At 51.5% G+C, this 21945-nt stretch overlaps 1 protein-coding gene across 1 annotated transcript in view; it reads right to left on the reverse strand.

Annotated features, from left to right (window-relative positions):
• The window catches only part of LHFPL7 (LHFPL tetraspan subfamily member 7), a 64889-nt gene extending 46870 nt beyond the window's left edge, over positions 1 to 18019 (reverse strand). Inside the window, exons 1-2 of the mRNA XM_082776644.1 lie at positions 17664 to 18019; positions 6717 to 6855 (exon numbers count right to left, since the gene is read on the reverse strand). Coding sequence (XP_082632770.1) covers positions 6717 to 6855; positions 17664 to 17951 — 427 coding nt within the window. The 5' untranslated portion in view covers positions 17952 to 18019. The remainder of the gene's footprint in view (positions 1 to 6716; positions 6856 to 17663) is intronic.
• Positions 18020 to 21945: the final 3926 nt, after the last annotated feature.

Genomic DNA, 21945 nt, shown 5'->3' on the forward strand with positions numbered 1-21945 from the left:
CTTGCTCTTTCTTACAGTATAAAACTGCTCTTTTCCAATGATAGCAATGAAAGGATATTGCTTCTGTCACTGATGCCACTGGAAATGTATTGCCCCTCTCCAAGAAACCAATGAAAGGATATGGCTGGTTTATTCTCTAAATGAGGCTGCTGAGAAATATGCTGCTCCCAGTGCTAGCCCAGGCATGCTGCTACTGCTGTGTCCCCAGCCTGAAGGCACCATGTGAGCATCTTGGTGCCAAATGGCAAAACTGTGGAGAAAACCAAACCAGAGTTTGAGATCTAAGCAGAGGAAAGAAACTGTCCAAACGTCAGATAGAAGTGAATCCCTAGGTTCCCTCACCGAGGCTGGAGTAGGGCTCAGCTGCTCTATAGCACAGCCAGGATCTGGCCCCTTCTCCTTCAGCAGCTCTGCACCTCGTGTGAAATGAGTTTAAACCTTGGGGGGGAAGGCGAGCCCACACTTAACCTGTGGCCAGGAGCCTGGCCATTAGGAAAGCTGCCAGACACTCTCCCTTTTACTGCTAAGTTTAATGGCCTGGCTCTGTGCTGAAGATTTTAGGTTTTGAAAGCAAAATCACAGAACGGCTCTCAAACCGACACTGTCTGCCACTCAAATGTGTACACCAAAGTGAGCATGTTCATGTTCAAGGCAAGTTCATGGGCTTTATAGCCTGCTTTTACTGAGCTGAATTCTGGAGCAACTTGGCAAAAAATGCAGCAAAGCAGAGGGCTGCATCAGCAAAACATGAGCAGGTGTAAGTCAGGCGTGAACAATGCCGGCGCCGGAGCGGAGCAAAGCGCAGGCTGTGCTGCCACAGAGGTTCCTCTCCAGCGCCCCGGTGGCAGTGCTCAGTGCGGTGGCATGGGTGCCTGCCCACAGATATTTATTGGTTGTGTCAGGAATTAGTGAGAGTTCACTGGCTGAATAATAATGTGCCACAGGCAGTTTTTTGACGTTGCTAATGTAATTAAAGCAAGCAGGGGGAAAAAGCCTTGCATGGGGAAGAAACCAGAGCTTTTGATGTTGTTGGTTACTGTCACTATCGCAAGGACAAAATGTGAAATGTGAAAGGGAGAGAGTAAAGCTGGCAATGGGGACCTGTGCTGTGACAAGGACCGTGCAATTACTTCCAGCTGTGATGGGAGCACTGCTCCTTCCAGCGAAAGCCAAGGGAAAAGCAGAACAGGTGCCCTTGGAACGCAGGAGCTGGGTTCACGTGTGAAGCTGCTGCTTTTTACTTGCATGCCTAAGCACTTTGCAACAAGGCTGGACTTTGCTTTGTTTTTGGTGCTTCTCCTCTTGCTTAGCCAAGCCTTGCAGTTCTGGGGAACCCTTTGTGGATGGCTGGAAATGGCTTTATGACACCAGTTCTTAAATGGTGCCCTGGTGGTCAGACCCAGCCAGCCAGCAAGGTCATCTCATTAGGTCTTGACAAGACACTGCTGCTGCAAGGAGAGGGGCTGCTGGGGCTCTGTGATAAAAGCCAAGATGCTATTTTTATGGTAGGGATAGAGGACTGATAAAGACACTTTGGGTGACTTTAAATCAAATCAATGCCTGGATAGCAGGATGCTGCTCCCCTCTGCCACTGCTGCCAAAAAATAAAATAAAATGATCAGGAAACTATCCGCATTGGCTCTGGCTTGGGCAGCATGGAAGGAGGATGTGAAAGGCTGTATGGTCTTGGACCTTTCTCTTTTTGGACATTTTTAGCCCTGAGCATTTTAACATTGGACACAGCTTTGGTTGCCCAGATCCAACCTGTCCACTGCCTTGGACAGCTGTTTGCTCCATTTGTCTCCTCAAAGAGGCGCTGCAGGGGCCGTGCCAGGGACACATGCAGGGGACACTGCTTGCACTCTGGGACTGGTGGGCACATCCCCTCCATCACAGACACCATCAGGCAGTGCTCCAAAACCACCTTGGGTGGTAGTGATGGCAGCAGGGAAGGGGGGACCTTCACAGTGTTTTTAAGAGCAGGTCAGCAATTAGCAGGCAGCCATGACCCCTCTATTTGCTGCCACCCTGGAGATGCTAGGAAGGTTGAAGTACCCTGGCAGCTTGGCCATACACTCTCTTGGTACTATTTTTATCTAACTTACTAATTACACATTACCTATATGTCACCAGGCTGATCAATACTAGTCCGAGAAATCAATACGGACGTGGAGGACAGTGCTGTTTGCCATTCAGAGCCTGCACAACGAAAAACAGGGCACCATCGATCCCAAAGGTGGGCTGAGACATGGGGAGGGCCAGGCTGCGTGATGGGGGCAGCGAGCTCACGCTGCCTTCCTAAATAACTCTGTGACACTGCCACCAGGCCAGCCTCCTGGCCAGGGACCTGCCATCTGTGTGCTGCCTCCTGGTACACACCTGCACCCTGATGCTGGGGCAAATCTGCCCATCCCGCAGCACGCCTGGGCAGCCTGTTTGGTCCTGGTTGCTCTTCAGCCCTTGGGAGGCAATGCATTTAAAAGATTCACTCTGATTGGAAAATTAATGATTCTTCCTCTCTCTGTGTTCTTACCTGATGATCAGTGTCTTAAGTAATCAGAGGGTACTTCCAAAAGCACAAGGTCTCCTGCATTTTGCTTTGCTGCCTGACTAATCAAAAGCAAGCTGTGGCTGCGTCTCTAATGCCACTGTGTTACTTATGCCAGCAAGAGGGACTTAAGCTGCGAAATGCAATCAAATTTTGTAGGAGGAAGCTCTCAGGACTACCATGAAATTTAGGATTAAAACGAGGTTAAGTAAGGGAATTGCATAACTGGGGGCTTTTGCCTGTCTTACTGGAGTCTTAGGACTGTTCTGATTCTGTCATAGTGATGCTGGGAAATGGCTCTCTGAAACTAAAAGAACCTTAGAAAGGCACAGGTAGGTCAGGATCATTTGCCCTCAGCACTTGGCTCTTTTGAACAGTTAGTTGATGGTGGTAGGATTAGACAGAGAGCAGTGTGGGGTGAAAACAAAACTCCCCCCAGAGGCTTGCCTCGTGCTCAACCATGCCTGTGCCCTCGCCAAGGCGCAAAGCTCTGCAGCCTCCTCCTGCCACACGGGGCCGGCACGCCTGGGAGAGGCTGCGGGGCAGCTGGGGGGGCAGCCAGTTACCAACTGCCGATGGATCAGGAGCCCTTTGCCTGAAAAGTGTATGATGGAAAGCTTCCAAAAAGCAACAGTCCTGGCTTTTATCAAGGCTTCTAGGGTAGCAGAAGGAGCTCTGGGTAGAGGCTGCTGGTCCCTGCAGCCCACCTTTGAAGACCTGTTGCTTTTCCTAAGCAGCAAATGCAATCTGCTTTGGTGCCAGAGCACATCTGCCAGCAGCTTAATCCAGCAACAGACCTATAATCCTTCCCTTATTCTCCCAAGCCCCCAGAGCAGAAAGCTGCCCAGATTTGCTGTTTGATGGGGTTTACCCAGCCTTGGTTGCTATCCCTGTTTCCACTGGCAGATGAACATCATCCGCGGGAGCAAGTTCCCTGGGGGATTTTCCCCTAGCAGTGCTGTAGGGACACCACCCCATGGTTTGCACCACTCTGCAGCTCAAGGACCTCAGGTTTCAGTACTGCCAAGGGGCTGCGTTCAGCAGAGCAAAACCTGCTTATGGTGGGGATAGAAATGGAAAAACACTGCCAATCTGCAGCGGCATACGGCTCTAATCTTCTCCCCCAATGTGGCAATGTAGCTGGGGACTGTGTGGGCTGTGATGGCTCCGAGTGGGGCCCAGGGGCTCCCTGGGGCATCACCGATGGGTACCATGGGTGAAGCTGGCGCCTGAGACACTGCGATCACCCCACGCTCCTTCCAGCAGCCTTGCCACTGGCAGTCACATGAAAACCTGTCTGAGAGCTTTGCAGAGGTAATCTGAATTGTCCAGCTGTGAGCCCCCTGGCACAGCACCTGGAAGCCACTGGAAAGGTTGTGCAGCCACAGCCAGCCTGGAGAACATCCCTGGCCCTTCCCTTAGGAGACATTCCCCCCTGGAATAAACTCCCAATTTACAAATACTAGCAAAGAGGCTTTTTCTGAAAAAGGACCATAGCAGGATTTCAGCTGTGCAACATTTGCATGCCCTGTCTCTCTCCACCTGCAGCAACAGGCTGCAGCTGGGCCCTGCTGCCCCATATATAAATGGGGCCAGTCAGACTGCTCTTCCCTTTTTGGGGGTGCTGTGATGTGGGCTGCTGAGGAGGCACTACAGCAGAAAGGTAATTTTAGAGAGATGGCACCGTGCTTGGTGGGTGAGCCACATCTCTAATCTCTGAGAGGCAGCTTTGCCTTTCTTGTAGGGTGTGAGAGCTGAACAAATATTCATCCCCCTATTTCTCTGCTGTTTGTTTACTCTCATTAGGGATCATCCTCATGTCATTTGTGCAGATATGTTGTGTTGGTTTTTTTTTTTCTATGGAGTGGATGCCAGGCATCGGGAATCATGTGTTCAACGTATGGTGGCAATTAGCCCAGCTCTGAACCCTGATGGCATGTCTGCGTCTGCAATTAGTGCTCTGCTCTATCTGCATGAATTTTCTGTCTTCCTTCCATCTGGGGCTGGAAAAGGCATGACTTGGTTCTCTAAAAATAGCGGAAAATGTTAGACGCAGCCTGAGCCCCTCTGCCACTGGCTGTGGGGTGCTCCCAGGATTGGGCCGCATTTGGTTTGGTCTCTGCACCTGGGTTTGTGTGAGTGTGGCTCAGGGCACTGGTCTGATACGGTGCAGGGGCTGTTCCTGGATCTGCCCGTGCTGCTGCTCCTCATGCACTTTATGGCAGGTTTCATGTTCCTGGCTGAGTGCACCTGGCCCTTCACTGGGAAACCTGACGGCCTGGCTCAGTGTTTGATAGCATAGAGCTCCTGCCTGTGGTACTCTGCCAAATTCCCTGAGTTGTTTTTGTAGCATGGGAAAATAGCAAAGTTCTGATTTTGGGGGAAGAAGGCAGGGCAGGCAGAGGGATGACACCTGTGGGACCTGCTGTGCTGTAGGGGAACCTGGGGTTGGGAGAAACATGGCCCTGTCCTCCATCCTACTGCTCTGCTGGCATCTCGTGGTAGTCTGACAGGGCTCTACCCCATCAGAGCTGGCACTGCAACAGGGACAGAGCTGACCCCACCAGCAAGCTCTCTCCCAAAACTCATGGGCTTGCTCTGCTTTCCTTCTCTTCCATATAAATTCATCTGTCCTTCCCCAAACCTGCTTTTTCTCCCCGAGATAATGTAATTTTGAGGAGGAGCTTCTCTTGCTGTCACCCAGCTGCTGGCTGGGCTGCAGCTGATCCCTAATGAAGAGCTTCCTCCTGGAGAGGGTGGGAACAGGGAGAGGAATTACAAGGGAGAGAGGGGGGCAGCATTTCTGAATCCAAATACATTAAACCACTTAATTCTGTTGACTCAGGGCTGCCTTGCTCTGAATAGGAATTAATCTGCAGTGAACCAAAATTAAAAAGCGCAATACAAAATGCTTAGCAAGGCTCCACCAGGGTTTAAAGCAGCCCATTAGCTTGCTCAAATGTACCCAGTAAATTTTCATTTGTCAATAATGCTTAAAGCCTACAGTTTATTTACAGCCTGTTCAATATTACTGAGCCCCCTCAGAGTGCCTCATTTGTATTTATCCAACACAGTTGGTTTCCTTTCCAGGGATGCTTCCTCATCCCTCAATTTACACTCACTTGTACCTCTCATTGCAGAGCCAGATGTGGCACCCCCATGGGCAAAGGTGATGCAAGGTGACCCCTTTCCATCCCACTTTGTTCCCAAATGGAGACCCCCCCTAAGCCCCGGTCCCAGGTGACCCACACCGTGCCCTGGTTGGGGCTGAGACCCCTCAGTCCTGTACCCAAAGGACCCACCCTGGCCACACAAGGAGGTGATGGGAACCTCCAAACTGTAGCCTTCAAGGGACGTGTTGGTCACCAGCAATGGGACAGGGGCATGAGCAGCTGGCTCTGCCTGCCCGTGGCGTGGCTGTGCTCCAGCAGCCGTTGCTGTCAGGCCAGGCCCCTCCATCTGTCCCCAAATCGGCTCCCGCGGGATGAGTCGCAGCGAGGAAAGCGCCTAACAGGATTTCCCCCAAAAGCTGCTTGAATGCTGGCAGGCTGATAACAAAGCCTGGCTGGCCCCGAGGATTTCTCCAAGGAAAGAAGTTTATTCTCGGGCACAGACACGAGGGGGTGCTTTAAATCCCTGCTGCAGCTCATGGCTGGCGCAGCATTGGGGCTGCTCAGCGCAGCGCTTCAGAACCTCAGGTGCAGCTCCCTGCAGGGTGGGTAGGGCTGGGGTGGGTTTTGTGCCCTGCAGGGAGCACAGTACAGGGCCAGCCCTTCCCCTCCACGCTAGTGCTTTTCCAAGGCAGACACATAAAAAGAATGCAATGGAAATAAAATCTAATAGGGCATCAGGCAGGGTGCCTGGAGAGGACAGCAGGAAATGTGGGCTAGGGAAGGTGACATCCAGTCCCGGTTATAAAGCGTATGGAAGAAAATGCCTCCAGAGGCTTAACCTCAAAGGTGGCCCATTTTATAAGCACTAATACAGGAGTCAGTTGCTAAAGTGAAGGTTTGTTCTCTCTTGTCCCAGCATTGGTTAGGGTTTGCAAGTGCCTCTTGCTGCTGGGAGCCAGGATGCTGTGGGCTGCACAGACATGGGTGGCTGGGCTGTACCCCAGGGAAACTCTCCCTGTCCTTCCACCCCAAAGAGCCGAGTCCCCGTCACTTGCCTGCTGCTGTCTGCATGTAGCCAGCCAGGGTGCACACTCGCCTCTCGCACACTCCGCTGGGCAGCAGGACGGCGATGATGGCCAGCAGCGAGCTGAGGGCCAGCAGGACACAGCCACCCGCACACAGCACGGCGCTTGTCTGGAAGGACACACAGAGCGGTCAGCGAGGCAGTGTCCCCCACCACCCCCACGAAACATCCCCACAAATTCCCCCTTCTCCTACAGTGGAGTGAGGAGCAGGGCCCCGCACGGGTGACTTCTCCCGCTTCTTCCTCCTTCTGCTGCTTAAATTCACCATTGAATCTTGAGCCCACGGTTCACCCGTCACCTGGTCCCAGGGGTTATTAGTATTCGGGCAATGGTGATAATAGCAAATGTATTACATGCATGAAGGGCTACGTCATTAATACAAGTGCCATTAGATGCCTGCAATGCGTGTCAGTGCCTCCGCTGAGAGTTGAAACACATCTCATGACGGCACCTGCCCCTGCAAGCCCAGCAATTAGAAGGTATTTTGCCAGTGCTCCACGGTGGGGAGCCCACTGCTGCAAAGGTTTAATTGCAGCTGGCTCCCACCACAACACCGGGCTGCTCCCTGGTCTTTGATTTAGCCTCTTCAGCAACAAAACTCAGTCATTTGAGGCTGGAATTCAACTCCAGCTCATGCTGAGTGATGATGCTTTGGGTGCTGGTGGCTCCAGGAGCGCCCAGTGGCAGCATTTTCTGGATAGGCGAAGGGGAGGCCAGCACAGCCTACAGCCTGCCTCAGCCACTGCCCAGCTGGCGTGGAAGCAGTTTTGCTAATTAATATTCTGGCCATAACGTGCAAATTGCATCAGAATCTAAACCTGAGAAAAGCATTAATTTACAGCAAAACCAGCTCAGCCGTGTGTATGGGTGCCTGATAGCTGCACTGTTGCAGTTTCTGTCCCCATTACAGGTGGCATTTCCATCTCTGCCAAGGGGACGGCACTGGGACCAGCAGGGATGTGTGCCAGCCCGGCCAGCAGCATGGTGTGGCTGGCTGGGGAGGACCCACAATGGGTGCCTCCTCCTCCAGCACCCAGCTCCTGGCACTGTTCGAACGGTGCAAGGGCACCTCAGTCCTGGCATTGCTGCAGGCACATCAAGTCCTGTTATTTCATAGTATTTTATAGCAAATTCCGTGAAATGCTTCTGGCTTTGGTGAGTCACCCAGCAGTAACATCCGTGCCTTGGCTCCATAACACAGTGCTCCTGTAGGACAGGTCTTGTCCCAATTTTCCTAACAAGACTCATTTTCATAACCCATGTGGGAGCCACTAGGAGCTCAGGTCCCACCTCCACCCATTTGTATCCGGTCCTCACCCTGCTGAGGTGTTCTGGTTAGAAATGCAGTTTTCCTTTTTTCCTCTTCCCCCAACGTTCAAGCTTTTGGGCAACCACGGTTACTATAGAAACAAACCCAATAAACATTTCCATTTGGTGCCCCTCACCAAAGAGGTTATAAATCAGGAATACAATCTATTAAATGTGTGTTGTGCTGCGGGAACCACAGGCAGACTGGAGGGTGTGAGGAGGAATTGGGTTTCCCCTCTGATGGCCATGGTGGGTCCAAACAGCAAAGAAAATCTCCCTGTCCCCCTGTGACTAGTGGTGCTGCCACACAGGTCTGATACTGTCCTGCCTCTACCTGTGTTACCTCCCACTGAGCTGTATTTTTAGCACCTGAGCCATCCTTGAGGTGCTGGGGCAGCAGATCTGCTGCCTGCCAAGCCAAACCAGGAGCTGCTGTTGCTCCACGCAGGGACGGGCTGGTGCTGGTGAGGAAGCTGCCGGGTGCCACCCTGACACCCTGGTGCGAGTGCTTTCCCCAGTTCTGTGCAGTGATTAAAAATCAGCATTTAATTTATGGGCTATTTTTACACTAGAGAAGCAATGCAAATGCTGTCCTGGCAATACATTAATTCCTGACATGCAATGGAAAAGGCACAGCAGTGCAAGCAGCCACCAAAAGGAATGGAGAGGGCGCTTAGTCAGGGACTGTGGAATCTGCTCCTCTCTTCTGCCTCTCAAGACACTGAGACCCCAGAGACAAGTGCTGCCTCAGGACAGGGGACACCGCACTGGTGACCAGTCCCTGGCCCCATCATAGCCTCTGAAGGACCCAGAGAGCAGCAGCATGGCACAGAAATGTGTACCCATTAAAAAAAAAAAAAATTACTCTAGCTGGCGTCTGAATTTCACCTTCCACCCAGCAACATGCAAAACCATCCTTCTTTGCAGGAACCATTAATTATTTACAGCAATGAATTTTTCAGCAGAAAGGGGTCTTGTGAAGCAGGCCTGCTCCTCTCCCGTGTGAAGCATATTATTTTTAATGATCGAGGCTCATCATAATTATGTTGGCACAACTCCCCTAAAAACTTGCAGCTCCTGCTAGAAGCAACCTTGTAGCTGCTCAGGCTGCTAATCCCCGTGGAAACGTGCAAAGGGACAAAGTATTTTTCAGGCCACAGCACCGGGAGAAAAGGCACAAATAGGATCAGTGCAGGTGAGTCTTGTACTGAAAGAACAGCCAGATTGGTTCAGATCCTGCCATTGGGGTTTGCACAGGCAGGAGTGTGAGTCCTGGTGCTGGCAGCACCCTGGTACACACAGTGGTGGCCAAAAAATCCAGCCAATCCCTTTGCCGGGGAATCTAAGGTCATGCTCTGAATAGAACTTAAGTGGGCAGGAGGAGTAGGTAAACAGTGAGCTTTGGATGGAGGCAAAGGATCCTGAGCTGCCAAGTGACCTTGGGGCAGGGTGGGTAACAGCTGAGCGGTTTTGCCATGGGGCACAAGTGACAGCAGTGGTGCTGCTGGCCCCAAAATGGGTGGTAAAAGGTGCAGGCACAAGGTGTCTCAGTGCAGATGGCAAGAGACCCCACTGCAAGCTGCTGGTCCTAGCCTGGCTCCCACATTATCCTGCTATGCAATACACACAGCTGCTTAAGCACAAGGTGCAAACTTCTTTTTTCCTACCATGTTGGCATTACCTCCCAAAGCCCTGGATATACTCCTGTAAAACAGATTTTTTGTTTGTTTGTTTCCTTTACAGGAGCTTGTCTGGAAGTTAAACACAAGCGCTCCTGCCCTGTACTGGAATTGCACCTGCAGATCAGCAGCCTCTTCCTAAGGAAAATAACAAGCCCTAAGTTTGAAAAAGTTCATGGAACAAAGGTAAGAAATTGTGGCAGCTAAAAAGCCTCTCCCTCCAGCTGCACAGCACCTCCCTCTCTCCTCTCTGTTTGTGCCTGCTGCATCTTGAGCGGAAAGGAGAGGATGCAGGAAACAGGATGCAAAGGCTGAAAACCAAAAATAGATGGGGGGGAACAATCACGATACATCAGCTCAGGCAGGAGCAGGAAAAAGCCCATTCATCACATGAGAAGGCACAGCTCCCACTGCAAAACTGGCCATGGAGAAGCAGGACCTCGTGCCCTGTGGCTGCTGCTGCCCAGGCTGTGAACAATCCTGCCTCTGCCGTGCCGGGAGATGTAAAACCATGTCAGATTTTCTGCTCCCACTCCTGGGGAGATTAATTGTTTATCCCTAAACAAATTAATAGTCCCCTGGTGGGACTGTAAATTTGTCTTTATGTAGCGTAGTAAATTCCGATTAACAACAATCTCCTACCCATTATTTTAATATTTTACAGGTCTGACACGCGCCATAGCTATGCCATTCACTAAGCAATAAATCTGCTGAAGATACCATTCCATTCACCAAAAAATCAAAATTAAAACATCACACAACGACCACCCTGGGGAGAATCACTTAATGTCCCTAATGGAAAGTTTAAAAAACGGTTAAGCCATCCTTTGAATCCAGCATCCATGATCTTTGTTGCTTAAAATGAAAAGAGCAAAGGGAGAAAAAAAAAAATCCAGTGAGCTGGTGCTGGGAAGTGGTACTTGGCGATTGGTTGAATGGAGATAAACCATTTTGTCCCTTACATTGGTATCTTTCCTGCTGAGATGGAAGCTGAGCAGAGCTCCCACGATCACGTCCTGCATGCTGGGTCACACCATGCCACACATTAGTTTATGAATGCAATTTATTAATTGCAGCTTGACCACCCTGAGAGCTGCCATCCCAGATGGGGCCCATGGTACACAGAGCAGCAGGCTGAAGACAAGGTTACAGATTGCACATCTTTGCAAATGGGGGCAGAAAGTAAATACACTAAATAATTAGGAAATAAAGCCAGGGGCTAACTGACAAAAGGAAAAGAGTGAAGGTCACAGCCTGTTTGCCTTTCTGGGGTTATCTGTTGAGGCAAAAAAGGTTTGAGAAACCCTGAATGAACTGGGGGAACACCGGCTTGAAAAGCAATAGCAAGTAAAAGGGGACAAAACTTAATCAAACCTTTCTCTTTTTTTTCCATGCAGTCCCTTCCCATCAGAGCTCTGTGTGATTAAATATTCATGTGCAGAAGATGTTTTGGGGTCAAACTGGGTAGCGCTGTGCCTAGGGAGGCAGAAACCAAATGGACACTGGAGTTTTAACCTTGTTAAAATGAATCAGTGCTGGACAGAGGTGCTGGCTGGGAGTGCAGGGTCTGGAGCTTGCAGCAGTACTGGCAAGGACACAGGAGGCTGCAGTGGGAGCTGATACTGGGAAGTGGCTCCAGATGTTGGCAGCTGGGCTCATCCCTGCTGCGGGGCCTGAGATGCCCCTGGCTGGGCGCCGGGTGGAGGAGGAACCATCACCACCAGCTGTTGGAGGGGGAAGTAAGAGGGTTGGGATGGATCAGCTGCAAATACTCAAACTGGTGTCTATCTGCAGGGCAGCAGCAACACTGGAGCAGCAAAGCTGCCTTCCCTCCAACCCAGTGCCCAAGGGGTCTGTGCATATACCTGCACCATGCAAGACTTGCAGCCGCCAGCACCATGTGGCCACAAGGTGTGTCAATCTTCCCAAAACTTTCCGTGAGTTTTGCATTGAACCATATAATCACTGCTTTTCATCCAGACCCCACTAGGTGAGGCTGCCCTGCTCCTGAAATAGTAGCGCCTTTTCCTTGGGCAAGGGCACAGGAGGGAATCTTGGTAGAAAACCACGAATATCCACCTGGGTGCATGAGAGAGGCATCTGTCTCTGCAGGAGATGCTGCGTGCAGAGGGGTGGGTGGATCAAGACTCGCAGCTTGTTCGTATTTCCCCCACACAAGTCACAGAAACAAACATCCGCCATCTGGTCGGCATTATAGCAGCGGCCGGGAAGAGGATCCCACACGTCCTCATCTTCTCCTCCCCAGTAATTACCTTCCTTTCGGCACCATCTGAGAGCTTTCGCCTTCCTATTTGATATTCCATCCCCATCCTGCTCCCATGCAGATGTTGTTCCCTGCTCAGCAGCATTGGGAAGTGCCTGGTGTCATCTGATGGGGACATGGGAGTAGGTGCAACCTCCCAAACCAGCCCTGCAGTAATGTGGAGCCCCAGGCAGGACGCTGATGGGGGTGGCTGATGTCTAAGAGTGCCATGAGCTGGGGTGTTTTTGGCTGCGACGTGTGTGCTGGGGCACAGGGACACAGAGGAGGCAACGAATCTTCAGTCCTCTTTTCGTCCCATTTGAATGAAGATTTTGGTCAATGAGGACCTGGCAGCACCACAGCATGCACAGGGGGTGCTCCTCACCAGCTCAGATTTAGCTGCTCATACACAAAATTCAGCAAAAATCCTGTAGCCACAACTCAGCCAGTCCTGGCCTTTCAGGTAACTTTCCCACTTTCAAGCTAATTGGTGTTTTCAGCATGAATGCCAGAAAGGTTAGTGCCCAAACTGATTGAAGGGAAAAAAGAAAAAAAAACTCATTTTAATTAGGGAGAAAATAAGAGACAGATAATACGCCTGATGAATTATGGCTGTCTTTCTTCCAGTGCCATTGCATCTGGGGACGCTGGAAAGCACCTCTTAATGGCACTGCTTTATCTAAGAGGATGATGGATAGTGGTGAAAGAAAAAAAAAAGGGGAAAAGTAAGACATTAGCACATCAATGGTGTGCCTGTGACCTCCATCAAGGGATGCGAACCAACTTAATGAAATTTTAATTAGGCAGCAAGCAGTGCACTGTCGCCGGGTACCAGATCAGACCTTCTCACCCGCACTCTGTCATTATCCTTCCTCGGGATAAGCCCTTTTCTGGCACTGACAGCAAAGCCAGGCTCATCGTCTGGGGCTGGGGAGCTCCCCCCAGGTCTCCCAGCTCTCCCATCTGCTTCTCCCTACAAAGCCGCCAGCAGAACTTGCAGCCTCAAGGGGGATGGAGGGAACATCGTGCCATCAAAATGTCCCTGACGTGTCCACACCAACTTGCACCTGACTCTGCTCTGGGTCCCACGAAGGAGAAGAGCAACATTCAGCCCAAAACGTCCCCACAGGTGAAGGTCCTGCCCTTCAGGGCGGGGTTCAGGGCTCCCTGTTTCTGTTTGTCCAGAGCATTTGGGGGCAAGTGACTCAGCACGAGCTGGTTATCACCATCACAAGCAGCCGCTTCTCAGCTAAGCCCTGGCTGCTGCTCAGCCACAAGCAGCGATGTTGCAGCTAATACCCACCTTTCAGTGCCTTTGTGTAAGCAAAGCAGCTTCTGCCTCCTGTTGAGACTGGAGCTGTTAGAAATAATCCCTAGAGCAGGCTGCCTGTATTTTCAGTCAACTTGACCTTCCATGGCCCACCCATGAGCTGGTCTGGTCTCAGCAGCTGGGGAGGCATTTCAGCCCTGCTTACTGGTGAGAAGCTCCCTGGCTGGTAAGTCCTGGCTATCGTCTGCTACACGGGCATTGAAGTGTAGAGCCAAGGTCACAGGTTTCCCCAGCACTGGGAATTTTATGTTATATTAACATAGGTCAAAAAGCTCTGTGTGGCTAACAAAAGGAAATAAAGTCTACTGCAAAGTAACACGCATGAAGAGGAAAATGGAAGATGGTGATTTCAAGACTTTCTGAGCACTTATGCTTTATGCCAAGGCTGTGTAAATGCAATTAAAAATCAAACTATCTGATAGAGGTAGGCCAGGAAGAATCTGTTCTCTCGGGAAGGTCTTTGATGAGGAGCTAAAAGTTGATTTCCTGATAACCCCAAATTACCACACCAGCCTCATACATGGCCCTCGGAGGAACAGCAGGCTCTGCCCAGGAATGGCAACCCACGCACACCCAAGATGCTCAGCTCCTCCTTGTGCCAGAGCCTGTGCTAACAGAGGAGCAATGGATTTTATAAAATCCTTTCTTTCCCATGCATAGGGGCACGCCACATGCTTTTTCACTGGGAATGGGACTGCTGCCCGGCTCTGCAAATCTGACCCCCACGAACAAACCTAAGGTCACACTGAACTGAACAAGAAACTGGCAGTGGAGGTGTATGAAACCTTTCAGCATCTTTTAATACAAGGGTAAGCATGTGTGCTACGCCTTTTCTCTAGGCTTCACTGGATCTTTTCAATCTCTGCTATGGACAACAACCCAGGACAGACCAACCCAGGTACCTCATGGGGCTGTGCAAAGCTTTCTCCCTCATCCTAGGTGGGTTATTTTGTGCTGTGCTCCAGCAGGTTACTTGCTGGCTTCATAAGCAAATGGTCAATGTGTTTTCAACCTGAACATCATGGGCTGATCAGCTTCTGTTATTTTAGATTATGTGCTTGGCAAAGCCTGAAAATAATTGGAGACTATCTGAAAAATAAAAATAGAATTTTGAAATGAAGCAGCACTAGCTTCTGAAGTGTAGCACTGACATACGAACCCATGAGCCAAATGTTCCCACTGAAAGAGAAAATAAATTAGCTCAGCATAAAGCACTATTTTGCACGCTCACATAGGCAGACAGGGATCTGGCACCAAAAAAAGAAACAGTGAGATGCAGTGAAGCAGCACAGAGCTCCAAAGCTTGCCTGTTTCTCCCATCTCTAGCAGTTGGGCTCCCAAGAACAATCTTGTTTCCCCACGATGCCTGCACCCCTCAGGATGCCCTGGCAGCTCCAGGTCCTCCCATGATAAATCCACCTTGCCATCAACTGTCCGTGTAAGGGCCTCGCTCATAAATCAGCGTTGGCCCCTGGGCAGTGTCACCATCCTCTCTCCTCACCTGGCACCCACCAGCCCCTGCCCAGTTTCCATCTGCCCCTGCAAGGTCTCATCCTGTGTGAGCTGCCCGAGTGTCAGTCACATCACTGGGTACCAGTGATGCTGAGCACAGTGCAAAGCCTGAGCACCAAGAGGGTTAAATTAAAGGTACCCATGATATTAGAAAGCTGCAAAGTAATTACGAAAGGAAGCAGAAAAAAGCCAGCAACTCTAAGCAGACATGAAGGCCCTCTTAAGAGAAAAAAGGCACGTTAATTAACCTCTAGACATGATTCAAAGAATCATTTGTAGCATGATTAACATAATCCCCCAAGTGCAAACACAAAACTGGCATTAACGATCATTCGCTGGGCTGAATGCTCCCCACCCCTTCATCGAATCAGCACATTTGAGCAGGGGATGATTTGACACATGGTAACCGTGCACGTTTCAGGAAACAAAAAGAATCTCATCCCCAGGGACTGGACATCCAGGCTGCGGCTGCTCCCACCCCTGTGCTCTGCAGGTGGGTGTCCCCCCCAGGTGTGCTCTCAGCATCCTCCCCAGGTGTGCCACCAGCTCCACACTAGAAGAGCTCCTGAGCCCTGTGTCAGCTTTTGCTTGCTTCACTCCCCACAGCCACAGCTTCAAACCCTTCATCAAAAGGCTGGTGGCTGCTATCAAAAGCTCCTAGATTCTCCTCCACGTTAGGATCTTGGCTTTCATTTAAAGGAGCCACCCACAAGATTGCTTGAAAGATTGGAAATGAATGTCACATGTTCTGAAAGCAAAGAAAAAAGAACCACAGTTTCCCCAGTTCGTGACCTCCCCCATCTCTCCAAAAAGGAGAATCTCCTGCTTGAACTTGGGCAGGGCTCACAGTGCTCAGCTCCCCCATGCTGAGCACCAACTCGTGCAGGTGCAGGAGGCTGCTCAGGCAAGGGAGCCAAAGCTGTAGCCTGCCTTAGGAAAGCTGCCACGGGTGTTTTATTACATCGTACACCATCGAATAATCATCACAACAGGTATTTGCATCCTTGCCATGGCAGAAAGCTGGTAGGGGAGCACTTTTCCCTGAAACAGACTGCACTGTTTGTTGTTCATCAATTATTTGGTTGGTATTAATTAAGGTAGCAAAGATGTGTCACCAAAATCCCCTGTAAACCCCACACAATACCATGACATTGTTCATCCTAACCACAGCCCAACCTCGGGAGCTCAGAGGCTTTGCATTACATGATATTCTGGATCTAGAGGCTTTTCAGAGGCTATTAGATGGCTGAGGCTGTTTGTAGCTGAAGCTTGTTCAAATGAGTCACTGCTGAGCTTCATTCTTATCTTGAAAGTTTGTTATTGCTTGGAAGTGTTTATCTGAATTACATTTGCAAAAACATCTGAACAAAGGCCAACTTATGGAAACGACAGCATTTTTACATGTTTTTATATAAATAGGAAGGATTTTAAGCAGCCGGTTCTTTTCTTTGCAATTCACAATATTTGTCTTTAATGACAGTTTTAAGGACCATGACAGGATTTAAACAATCGCACGCAGACCTGACATCCTTGGAGAGCGAGCAGCGCAGCTCCACGACAGGCTGAGAAATCCAGCTACTGACACCCATTGTGCCGGGCGCAGCCACGACCTCGCTGGGATTTAGCCCCCATGTTGGGATTTCTGCAGCATAGCAACCTGGAGCAAATCAAAGCTCGTGCGTTTTGGGCAGCAGCAGCAGCAAAATCATAAAACCTCAGGGTAAGAAGCTAAAAGTAAAAGAAAAAAAAAAAAGGAGAGGAGGAAGAAGGGGCAAGGGCAAGCGGCCCGCAGGCACCAGGGCTGGGCTTTGTGTGCTGCGTGGTCCCAGTGCACACCCACCAGGGTCAGGCGGCCTTTGTCACGCCAGGACACCGCAGCAACCCCTGGGCCCTGTAGCTGATGAGGGCAAGCAGGGAGGCCTTGGCCTCCTCCTCCCAAAACCTGGCAAGGGCATCACCTGGGGCTGGCCAGGTGGGGAACGGCAGCAGTCCCCACATCCGGGCTCAGTCTCTGGAGCCGCGTGTCCCAGAGGCAGCAGTTTTGGCCACCTCCCTGTTCCCTTTACACTTAGCAAACTCAGCTGGCACGCGATGCTCAAAGCCCCACTGGGGAGTACCAAACCTGACCTGTCTGAGCCCCGACTCCATCCCACACGTTACGCAGCAGCTCGCCCGGGCAGGTCAGGAAGGTTTGGGGTCCAGGCAGCTAGGCACTGCCGGGAGCCCTGATGGGGCAGGCAGCAGGGTCAGACCCGTGGCACCGCTGGGGCCACGGCCAGGATGGGCAGCGCAGCAGCACTCGGGCTGCATTGCCTGCCACACCTGCACAAAGAAGGTACCCAGGAGGTTCCCATGCAGCATGCCAAGCGTGACCGGGAACCCCCAGAGGGAAGCAGCACCGCGGGGTCCGCAGGACACCTGGAAGGTGCTGGGGGAGTGCTGAGGGGCAGGACTGGGGGGATGCAGGGGATGGATGGGATGCTTGAGAGCAGCGTTGGGGGGATGCCGGGGATGCTCAGGGGAAGCACGGGGGATGCCGGGGATGCTCGGAGCAGGACAGAGATGCTGGGGCGGGTCTGGCGGACAGGATGAGGGGATGCTGGGCAGCCTGGATCCGAACGGGAGATGACAGGGGAGGCTCAGGGAGGCGAGGAGGAGGGCAGAGAAATACCGGAGAGCCTGGGGCAGGTCCGCGGGGATGCAGGAGGGATGATGGAGGGGATGCCGGAGAGCTCGGGACTGGGTGGAGGGATGTCGGGGAGGTGCTGGGAGGATGCCGGAGAGCTCGGAGGTCGCGGGGGGCGCGGCGGGCCGGAGGCGCTCACCTGCCAGGAGCCGGAGGGGATGTCTCCGAAGCCGCCGGGACCGGCGGAGCCGTGGCAGCCTCGGGGCGGCCCGGCGCAGCGCCACAGCAAGCCGAAGCCGGCGGCGGCTCGGCCGGGCGGCAGCAGCCAGGCCGGGGAGAGGAAGGCGGCGGCGCAGGCGGCCAAGAGGCCGGCGGAGAGCAGCGCCCAGAAGCAGCCGACGCCGCTGCACATGGTGCGCCGGCGGGGCAGGGAGCCCGCGCCCCGCGCCGCCCCCGCCACCGGCACCGCCACCGGCACCGACAGCATCGGCGGCGCCGCAGCGCAGCCGCCGCGGCCGGGCGCGGGGCCGGCAGCGCTGCCCGCGCCCCTTGCGCGCTCCTTGCGCGCTGCCTGCGCGCTGCCTGCGCGCCGCCCCCCCCCCCCCCCCTTCCTCCGCGGGGCGCGGCTGAGACCGGGCGGGGTGGGGCGGGGGAGCCCCGCGGGGGCAGGGGGGCAGCGGGGCCCCCCCCCACCTGCGCGCACGTTTTTGGGGGCTCCCCGCCCGGCTGTGGCCGCAGGGAGCTGCTCGGCGGCGGGCGGCAGCGGGGGGGGTCTCACAGCAAACACGCACACCGGGGGGGGGCGGAGAGCGGCGCCCCAAAGCGCTGTGGTTTGGAGCTGGGCAGGGGTTCCCCGGGCAGGGGTTCCCCGCTCTGCCGCCCTGCACGGCTCGGGGGGGCAGCACCGCCCGCACCGGGAGGGCACCCGGAGCGCAGAGGCTGGGGGAGAGGCGCCCCAGGTGCCGTCGGTGTCCGCCTCTGGACACCTCTTAATTAAGGGTCCGATCGCTCGACCGATGTTAATTTTACCCTTTAATCGTCTAGGTTTAGGTTTCCCCGTTCGAGTCGGAAACGCCGCCTGAAGAGCGACGCAGAATGTTTGCCCGGGAATTTGGGCTTACTTTAAACGAAAAAGCTGCGCCGCCCGGCGCTGCTGAGCTTTTTTAGCGGTCGCTCGGAAACTTGGTGGGTCAGCCAGGTCTTATTCCTGCTCTGCCCCGGTCGCCAAGTGAAGGGCTTGTGCCCGCGTCCCGCTGATGTCGCTGCCTTTTACCGGTCCCAGCAGCTCGGCTCTCTCCCAGCCGTGCCCACGGTCCCAAACGGCAGCACGGGGAGGCAGAGCCCGTATAAATACGGCACCAGGCACCAAATTATTTATCCTGCCTCCGGTGGGCTTCGGGCAGCTATTGCCCATACGGTTGAAACGGAGGTAAGGATGCTTTTAAAAAAAAAAAGGAGCTTTCCCTGCCGCTCTGGGTTCGTTGCTCCGGGACTGCACTGGGGGCAGCGAGCAGCAGGCGGGGGCTTGGCTCCCTCTGCCGCTGTGCGCCGGGACTGCGGGCGAGCAGGGGACCGGCCTCCAGCCCGCGAGAGCGTCTTGTCCTTGAGTTTAAAAACGTGCGTCCTTTAACTTTTAGGAAAGTTTAGAAAGAGCAAAAATCACACCAAGTCTTCTTGTCCTCGTATCCCAGGTTTGCAGATGTTCCCGACTACTGTTATGTACTTCAGCACTTCTCGTTCTCTTTGAGGCATTTAGGAAAACCAAAGGGGAAAAAGCATAAATGGAAAAACAGAGATAGCAGTTTAAAACTAGATTTTATTTTTCACTTGTTTTTATTCAAGTATTAATGACGCCGTAAATGGCCATGAATTTGGAAATAAAACTGAAATTAGTGAAAGGTCATCTGAGGTGATGGTAATGCTGCCCAGACAGACTGGAGGTAGGAACGATCCAGTTAGTTTTCAGTAAAGCAGAACAATGCCAGAGTGGGACAGAAGCCCTGCAAAACCTTCAAGGAACAAGCTGATGCAGCAGTGTTGGGGCTGGAGGAAGCTGCAAAACTGATGCGAGGGCTTCTCTGCTTCCCTTTTCTTTGCATCTGTGCAGTGCTCCTTGCCCAGAGCTCAGATGCCCAGAAGATCACCAGCAAGTCACTGATGCAGCTCATCCTGCTGTAAGTGATGCTTATTTTTTTTCACTCTGTGCTGTATCACACTTCATGGCTCAGGCTCTGACCACCCACAAACCCACTGCGAGTCAGGCAGGAGCTCCTTGCCCATTATTTGTGCAAGAACCCCTCTGGGTAACCCAACCTCCAGGTGTGGAGGAGCAAGGCTTCCTCCTTGGGCATGTGCTCAGTGGAAGGAGACAAGAAGGGATTGCAATGTTTTAATAAAATCTGTTAATTTTTGCCTGGCTGGGATACAGGATAATTCCCTTCTCTGAAATAGTTGGCACATCTGAGAAGGCGGCATCAACCCTCCCATTCCCATTAAGGCTAATGGACTGAGGTCAGCCACACTGAAATTTGCAATGATTTTTATGTGCGCATGCAGCCACTTGTTTTCCCATTAAAAAAAAAAAAAAAGAAAGAAAGAAAGAAAAAGACAAGACTGTAATTGAAGCTGCTGTGATTGCAGTTTTGGAGCACCCCTATGGTAATTGTATCAGTTGTGTCTTCTCGATTTTGCAGCTTTTACAGAGTCCTGTTGTGCACCACTATATGTGAGTGTGGAATCTTTCCCACTCTCCCTCACCATTAATTCCTGGATTCTTAGTGATTAATATTTGTATTGCGTATTTTGCAAATTCATCTAAGATATCTAATTCATTTGAATTAACAATTTTAACAATACTAATGGCAATATTTAGACTATGTGATTTTAAAGCTTGTACTATGTTGCTGTAAAGGCATCTTTGACTCCTTAAAAATTTGGGCATTATTATTGACTGCAGAATAAGATCTAGGCTGTTAAACCCCATATTGATATACATTTTTGTTACTGTATTCCCAAAGTAGTGAGAAGTCTATGTATGAGATAGAATCCAATGCCACGTAAACATGTGTAAATAAATGAACAGACTGTTCTGTCCCAAAGATGTGAGCACCAGAAAGTCTCTAACGTGATTTGTACATTTGTGGTTTTTTGAATGCTGCAATGGAACAGAGCAGTTCCCTGTGATTAATTATCTGTGAGTCAAAGACGCCAAGCTATCAGAAAAGTCTTGTTCTGATTTATTAATTCTGTCCTAACAAGTGCATCCCATTTAAATATTTTCCAAGTCTGCTTATTTTTCTATCTATGGAGAGGGGAAAATCACTGAGCAATGAAGCATTTTTTCTTTGAGTACCTGAATTTAGGAAGGTGTCCTCCAGTTTCTCTGATGTCAGCCAACCTATGTCTCCTGAAGTCGTATTTCAACTGATTACTCAGTTAATTAAACTGTCATGTTCTGTTAAAATGTGTTAAAAACTCCAGAACCTGATCTTTTCATGCTTCCAGTTCAGATCTCTACGGTCTGAGGCTGTGATGAGCTGTGGATTGGAGCTTCAGCCCTTCTGCATTTTCCCAAAAGGGGGAGATAATTTCAGTCCAGCAAACATAACTTGTGCCAAAAATACTTGTAGCTGGAGGTTTCATCAATTATCTCATACAAAGATAATTGAATTATCCCAAAGCCTTTGACAGATTTTGGATTAGTTTTTTTGGAAAAGGAGCTGCTGCTTGAAAATTAATGGCAAAATAGAAGGTCTTTCTCTTTGAGTGTGATGAGGGATACCTTCCATTTACCCACCAAAAATCACATTGCCAGCTGGCCAGGTTTCTGACAGCCTCGCCTTATCGATGGTAGCAATCACCACTTCACAGCTGGCAGTGCATCCTCCTGAGACTGCGTGCCCCAGCATGAAAGGGTCTGGGCTAATTGAAGCAGACACACATAGCCAAACAAACCTGCTTTGCAGAAAGCTTGCCTCCTTCTCCCACTGCTCAGCCAGAGGAGCTATGCTGGTTGTGATGTTTGGGCTTGGCGGTAGAAGACGTGTACATAAGGTCAGAAAAAGGCTCAGACTTCCATGGGAAATCTACCACTGATGGCAACTCAGCCAGCACGTGAGACCAGGGTTCTGCAGTACCGTGTTCTGCTCCGACCCCAGCACACACACACTGAAACCTACAGCCTGCTCTGCAAAGCTCGACCCCTTAACCTCACAGCGCCACACAGACAGCAGGCTGTGTGCAGCACACTGGGGGATCAGACGGGCCGTATTAGGGCTGCCTTTGTACTGCAGGTTGTTATACATGTTCGTAGAGGTCTGGGTGCAAAGATTTTTTTGACAGAAGATGTTAGTTTAATGTTCCCTATGTGATTTAGCCCGTTCTTTCAAATTTACACACCTTTTGAATATTTAGTTTGTCAACCTCTTTAGGGTATGTGCCAATTAAATACAGCTCATTATGCAAAAAAAAAGACTTCCTCA

This window comes from Aythya marila, assembly GCF_965140915.1.
Source record: "Aythya marila genome assembly, chromosome: 20".
Classification (NCBI taxonomy): Eukaryota; Metazoa; Chordata; class Aves; order Anseriformes; family Anatidae; genus Aythya; species Aythya marila.